Source organism: Pterocles gutturalis, unplaced genomic scaffold (assembly GCF_000699245.1).
Source record: "Pterocles gutturalis isolate BGI_N339 unplaced genomic scaffold, ASM69924v1 scaffold43684, whole genome shotgun sequence".
Classification (NCBI taxonomy): domain Eukaryota; kingdom Metazoa; phylum Chordata; class Aves; order Pterocliformes; family Pteroclidae; genus Pterocles; species Pterocles gutturalis.
The window spans coordinates 18,748-25,929 of record NW_010132336.1 but is presented as its reverse complement, the minus strand read 5'-3'; the positions used below and the strand labels follow the sequence as shown (position 1 = coordinate 25,929).

At 56.2% G+C, this 7,182-nt stretch overlaps 1 protein-coding gene across 1 annotated transcript in view; it reads right to left on the bottom strand.

Annotated features, from left to right (window-relative positions):
* Positions 1-6,164: 6,164 nt before the first annotated feature.
* The window catches only part of LOC104467184 (E3 ubiquitin-protein ligase RNF123-like), a gene marked incomplete at its 5' end in the record, with an annotated part of 19,555 nt that continues 18,537 nt past the window's right edge, over positions 6,165-7,182 (bottom strand). The window contains one exon of the mRNA XM_010080865.1: positions 6,165-6,253. Coding sequence (XP_010079167.1) covers positions 6,165-6,253 — 89 coding nt within the window. The remainder of the gene's footprint in view (positions 6,254-7,182) is intronic.

Here is a 7,182-nt window from a genome sequence, read left to right as displayed (position 1 = left end):
CGCTCCTGACAAGCCCGGGACGCTGCTGGGGGGTGACGAGGTGCTTTGGTGTTGGGTGGAGAGGTGAGTGGCACCCTGTCCCTCCAGGATGGAGCTGAGATGATGCCATCCCCTGGCTTTGCACCTGGGCAGGGATCCCATAGGATGGTTTGAATTTGCCCTGGGACTGTCTGGGAAAGAAGACCCAGCCGAGAAGACCCAGGTCCAAACTGAGCTTGCCAAAATGGTGCCGAGCCCATGCCGAAGAACACGCCACATCTCAGCACCATGTCTTCCTCCGAAAGGGAAAGGTGAAAGGGGCTCCAGCACCCACAGTGCCTATCACCCACCCGCTGCTCTTCTGTCCCTACCCTTGCAGGTCTCCTCGCAAACCTCCCCCCTCCCCGGTGCCATCATCAGCTTCCTGGGCACTAGAGCTCCTGCAAACCTGCATCGTCAGCTGAGGCTGATGACTGAGGCTTGGGAAAGCTCAGGCCAACTGGAGTGTAAGAAAAGCTCCCGAGGGCATCTCTGGGGACACACCAGCCTGGAGAAGCCAAGGAGAGCTCTTCCAGCCTGGCTGCAAGTCCCCTATCCCTGCAGGAAGGCTGAGCCCCACTATGCTGGGGACAGCACATCCAGGGGCTGCTCCCCACTGCCTTGGCCTGGGAAAATCCTGCCGCTGCCTTTCACACCTTTCCGATGCTCAGAAAGGACCCCACACCCCACTGCTGCTCCAATGATCCAGGCAGGCTGAACTGTTGAAGCAGTTCATTCAGCAGCCTGAAAGGCAAATCATCGCAGTAAGGAAAAACACGGCCAGGGGCACAGCCTCCCTGAGCGGCAGGAGCTGGGAAACCTGATGGATGGTCCCCGAGGAACGCACCGGCCTTTCTCAGCAGCCGTCTGCACCATCACAGCCCCAGCCCGCTGCCAAACCGGCCTCTCCCTCCTCGACTCCGCACGGTAAAGTCACAGGTCAGCAAGAAGCATGGCGTCCCAGCACGCAGGGACACGACGTGGATGAAGGACCAGCTTTGGGGACCAGCCTCCGGCCCCGACTCCTGTCTCCCCTGGCACTTGACATCGCAGTCCCTTCCTGTCCTCCTGCCACCGGCTCTGGACACACAGTGCACGTGGTTGGCCCTGGGTCCTTTCCTTATGATGCTCAGCAGTTTTCCGAAGAGCTCGCAGCAGCGGGGGCTGGGAGACCCCAGCCCTGGTTTGGAGCTGGCAGCTTGTGAGAACAGTAAGACCCACAAGGCCAGACTCCTTCTTTAACTGTGAAACCTAGGTCTGGGCTAATCCTTCCCCCATGCTCTGGCTCACGTTCACCCTGACACATTACACACTGCAAGAGTTGAGTGCCGCTCATCCTCTGAGCTTGCAGGGCAAGGCAGCAAAGTCTCTTCAAACTGAGTGGCCCATGAAATGTCTCCTGCACCTCCTCCCACCACAGCTCGCTCCTGAGTAGGTGTGGAAGGAGCATTAGGGGTTTAAGCGATCAGGAATTACAGGGTCCTATGGGACTGCAGGGAACTGTCATGTCCAACGGAGACCAGCCACGTCCCCAGGGTCCCAGCAAGGCTCAAGCACAGCGGTGGGTGGCCAGGCTGAGCTTAGTAACCTGCAGACTGGGATCTTCTGTGACTTTTCCAGTGGAGGTGACCCAAAACCATCCATCAACTGAACAGCCTGCACTAGCCTGCCCCCCGACCCAGCCTCGTGCCTCCCCACCTTCCTGCTCACCAGGTAACCTCCCCGTCTCCTCCCTCCCACCAGGCCATCCCTCTGCACCCATCTGCACTGTGCAAATGAGAAGAGTGTGGAGATCCAGCCAGAATCACTCCAATATCACACCAGCCCAGTGCTGCTCCTCCCATCAGGTCCCACTGGCTAACGTTCAGCATCCCCCTGCACAGCGAGGCTGTTTCTGGCCCAGGACCCCTGGTCTGTGCTCTGCTGGCTGGTACCACCATGTTCCTGATGACCACAGTGCTCTTCCCTCCGTCCTCTCCATCTTTCGGGCAGAAGTCCCTAGGAGATGCACCTTGAAGGCAGCTTAGGTCTTTTTTTATGAAGTTGTGCCGCAGAGAATTTTGCTGGTTCCTTGCATGTGCTTTGACCCTCCAGACTCCAGCAGGGCTGGGGGACATGCTGCCTGGCCTCGGTCCCGCTGCCTCCAAGGGCACGGTGTCCCCGGGGCTGGGAGGAAGCCCAAGGAGCAGAGCGGTGGCCGAGCCCCAGCACAACATGGCTCATCTGCTCCGGGATGGCCACTTGCTTTCCCCAAAGCCTGTCCCAGCCTATATGCCCAGTCCTAACCACCATGTCCCCTTGCACACAGGAACCCACAGCCTCACCATCAGTTCTTGCCCCTGCCCCTGCCGTTCGCTCTTGCCCAGACCTGACACAAGTTCTGGCCAACGCCGCTCCATTAGCTCACTGCAAAGCAAGTTTAATAGAAAAACTTGCTCTATTATTTAGCAAACGGGGGCATGATACAGCCTGAAGGCAGCCAGGATCTCTGGTGCAGACCCAGCAATTCAGCCCTGGCTCAGCCTGCCAGACCTGTGCTCCCTCTGCTCCCCACAAAGCCCAGGCTCGCTCCTTCGGGCTGGGCAGATGGCAGCGTGCAGGCATCCCTGCCTGCTTGACCATCCCTGCCTGCTCAGCCATCCCTGCCTGCTCAGCTATCCCTGCCTGCTCGGCCCTGTGGGTGCTGAGACTCCCCACAATGTGGGTGCTGCCCCACTGCTGCCCAAGCCATCCCAACACAACACTGCAGAAGCCAAAGCGGTTTTAAACCAAGGGGCTGTTGGTGAGCCAGCCTGCCCCACTCTCACCTGCCAGTGAGGGTTATCTCCCTTCTGGCAAGCCCTGAAGAGATCACAGAATCCCAGAATGGTTTGGGTTGGGAGGGACCTTAAAGATTACCCAGTTCCACCCCCTGCCATGGGCAGGGACACCTCCCACTAGCCCAGGTTGCTCAAAGCCTCATCCAGCCTGGCCTTGAACCCCCTCCAGGGATGGGGGATCCACAGCTCCTCTGGGCAGCTCCTGTTTGGGAATGAGAAGACCCTAGGCTGAGGGACCCCAGTCTGAGCCAGCAGCCTCCCCATCTATGCCCTGCACTGAGGCTCCTCTGCCCGTCTGCAAGGCTCGTTCCATCCTGGCAAGGGAGTTGAGCTGGTCTGGTATCAGCACAAGGTTTTCCTTTCCACCCTCCGGCCCCCAGCAGGCATTTGGGAGTTGTGGTAAGTGACCCACGGAGGCTTTACAAAGACCAGTAAGCCCAGACGAGGTGGGTACTGAAGCTCTGGATCACCACGAACAGCACCAGTGAGGGGAAATGCATTTCTTCTCTTTCGGAAGCACAGCCTGCTCCATCCAGACACTGACACGGACGATGTATCATGTGTCTCATCACATCCCAGCCTGGGCAGCATTCCCTTTCCTTCTGCTTAATGGCTCTGTTTGGTGCCAGGAGTCCGTAGCAAGAGAACTTGATGCCTGGTTGAGTGTCCTGTGCTGGGCCAAGGCATCCGACTGCATCCGCGGCTGGATGAGTCGGCAGGGCCCCGGCTCTCCTTATTCCCTCCCTTCCCTGCTGCAATGTTTTGGCCCCATAAATGGCACCTCACTCCTCCACCCCCACACGAACACATCACCTCTGTCCCAGGGGAGAGCTTGCAGCACCTTCCAGCCAGGCACCAGGCACAGTGTTGGCTCACTGGGTTAGAGGCAACCAGAAAAAACAAGATGAGGAAGTCACCCGAGGCCCCATCCCTTGTCCTCGTCCTCTGGGGCAGAGCCTCCTCACAGCGAACCAGGCAGGGTAACAGCCAGCGTCCTGGGCAATGTCCACAGAGAAGTTCCTGTGAGTAAACGTGGGCTGTGCAATCTCGCTTTGCTAATGACTTCTGGTGACCTGGAATTGCCAAATGGGACCTGGAAGAGATTTCGACCTGCTTCCAGCCCTGCCCTGGCAGAGCACTTCTGAGGAAGGAAAAAAACGCCATCCTGCTATCCTGCTCGCTGCACTGAGGGGAAGGGAAAGAAAACAAAAAAGGAAAAAGGAAAAAGGAAAAAGGAAAAAAGAAAAAGGAAAAAGGAAAAAGGAAAGCTGTCTCCTCTTGAGTTCGTATAAAACAGGTCTGCTCTGGAGATCCTGGTTACATATGGGATCCTTTAAATCTCTTCAGTTACCTCCCACAGCAACACAACCCACGGCAATCATCTCCCATGGGAGCATACAGACTTGAGGAAGGTTTGAATTCTCCTTTTCCATTCCCCAGACCATCCTCTTACTCATTCCCTCAGAGACAGATGCTTCCCATCACCCTGCTCTGGGCCAGTGGCAATGGTACCAAGGGACTTGCACACAGGATCAAACCAGGACTGAATCCTCGAGGAACGCAAAGGCAGCAGAAGTGTCTCTGTGGTTTTCCTGCTGTTTTTCTCCACCCCGTCCCTGTTTGCTGTTTTTCAACATGCCTGCATGGAGCAGAACCACGCTGTAAGTGGGGTACAGCACTCACACCCTGGTCCCCAATCCAGAGTGCTGCAAAGAGGGTGGGGGCTTCGTTTTCCCTTCGGTGCCAGGTCCTGCACCACGCCAATCTCTGCCATCGGGCTGCCCGTCCCCTCTGCTCCGGCAGTGGCAGAGGGTCTCCAAGCCACTCAGCCCTGGTTCTTCTGTCTTGATTGACCTCAATGGCTCCCCTGCAATGTTTGCTCGCCTTTTATAGATCAGTGACGTATCAAACCTCAGATTTATTGCAGGGCTCTGCAAAATCATGTAGAAGCATTTTGTTTTATAGACATTTTCCCTAGGCTTCCGCCTGTTTCACCTTGTGCTGCTCCTGCTCAGCTAGGTCCCCCATAAGGACATGATGCTTTGCCCACATGATTCCCCTGTTCTGTATTTATTTCTGCTTTCAAGTGCCCAAGGAGGTGACAACAAAGACCTTGCTGATCAGTCAGAGACTTGCCACTTCCCAACCACACACCACACACAACACGGCACCTCTGGTTTGCGACTGCACAGCCCACCACTGCCCAGGGCACTGAGGATGCTGTTGGCAGCAGGGGACAGTGCTGCTTGGTGATGGACAGCCCCTTCAGCATGGGCTACCTGGGGTTCCCTAACCCAAAGGCTTTTCAGGTAAGGGAGACACAGTCTGGAAGCTTTTTGTTCCCCCCAGACTCCCTGTGGGCTGGGGAGGATGTGATTTTCATCCCATCACCGTCTTCCCAGCGCCCTTCAGAGCTGGCTGAACAGAGGGCCAGAGGAAGAGCTTTGTCGCTTCCCCTCTGTGACTCTACAAGTGACCTGGCCTGGACAGATGTTCAAGGGAGCCAGGGAAGGACTTCTTGTCCTGCCTGGCATGCAGGGAACTCCTTTATCGCCTCCCCCTTCCCTCCAGGAAGAAGTGTCTAGTTGTGGCATCAAATTCATGATGTTTGCCCTTTCCATGGAGCTGAATTCTGGGGCGTGGGCGGGGGTGAGCAAAATCCACCCCCATTCACAGCCCAGAAAGGCCACTGATCAATGACCTTGTGCTGAGCTCTTGGCACTGTCACACTTGGGGCTGTGAGACTGGTACAGCAGCCACGGGAGGCAGGATATAATTAGATATATTTGTGTGCATCTTTGAGTCCTTGAGAAAAGCTGAAAGACTGGCTGCAGGGCTGAGCTGCTCGGCCAGCTGGGGCTCTGCTCTCCGCAAAGCCAGACACTATCATGTTCTCCAAGCGTGAAAACAAGCAGGATGTGCAGCGCAGACACAAGAGCTGCACCGGCACACATAAACTACCAGGTTAGCTGTGGCTTTGTCTGGCCGCATCATTCCCCCAGTGCTGTCACACTGAATGGCTGGTTACCATACAGACAAGAAGACTTGTTCATCTGAAAATCAGTATCACGTAAGTGCCCGGACAGAATTTGTCTCACCCTCGTGCACAGGTCTGGGCAGCTGCAGAGCTCTGCACACATTTTGATGCCTCACCAAGATGTGCATGTGGCTCCTTGGCTTCTGCCTGCTCCGTGCACATCTGCCTCACCTCACCTCAGTCCCCGCACACCCACATCACTCCTACAAAACCTCCCACAGCACTGACCACTGCAGTGCTCAAAGCAATGCCACATGCGGCGACTCCGTGCTTCAGAAATCAAAAGCCACTCACCCCTGAGCATCAGTGTCCACAAGCAGCCGGACCAGTATCCCCGTCACTGCCACAAGGATTGGGTAATGGTCCACACTCTCCAGCCCTACGGAAGCAAAAGAGAAAGACAGAGCTGCTGTCATAGCATGACAGGCAGAGCAGGGCTGCATCGCTACTTCCAGACTTGGTGGTAGAGCAGTCCAGGGGGTAGGGACCACGACTTGGGTTCTCTGGGTGGGGCATTGGTTTCGTCAAGGACAGAGGAGTCCTACTCACTAATGTGAAGCCCACACACAGGCACTGCTCTCATAGAATCACAGAATGGTTTGGGTTGGAAGGGACCTTAAAGATTACCCAGTTCCACCCCCTGCCATGGGCAGGGACACCTCCCACTAGCCCAGGTTGCTCAAAGCCTCATCCAGCCTGGCCTTGAACCCCTCCAGGGACGGGGCATCCACAGCTTCTCTGGGCAACCTGGGCCACTGCCTCACCACCCTCATAGGAAAATATTTCTTCCTAATATCTCATCTAAATCTCCTCTCTTTCAGCTTAAAACCGTTACTCTTTGTCCTGTCCCTCCACCCCCTGATCCAGAGCCACCCCATCTCTCCTGTAGCCCCCTTTCAGCACTGGAAACTGCTCTAAGGTCTCCCTGAAGCCTTCTCTTCTCCAGGCTAAATAGTCTCTAGCCTCTTCTCTAGGCTCTCGCGATGGAGCACCTCTGCCTCTTCCAAGCCTCGAGAGGAGAAGGTGGTCTGTCCCCTCCTAAGCAGGCAGGAAAAACCAGCAGCAGTACAGGGAACACAGGATGCCCATAACACAGCACCTGGAGCCGGTCTCAGCTGACAGGCACAACTCAGCTGCCCACAGTCACTTCCATAAGAAAGAGGGCTGATGTTGGTGAGAATGGCTTCCCCCAGCAGCTCAGTGCACCCTTTACTCGATGTAGAGCACAGCGACCGAGTCTGCTCCCTAAACTGCCATCTGAACAGAGCTCTGAGCCTTTCAAACAGCTCCCACCCAATCTGTGCCGCT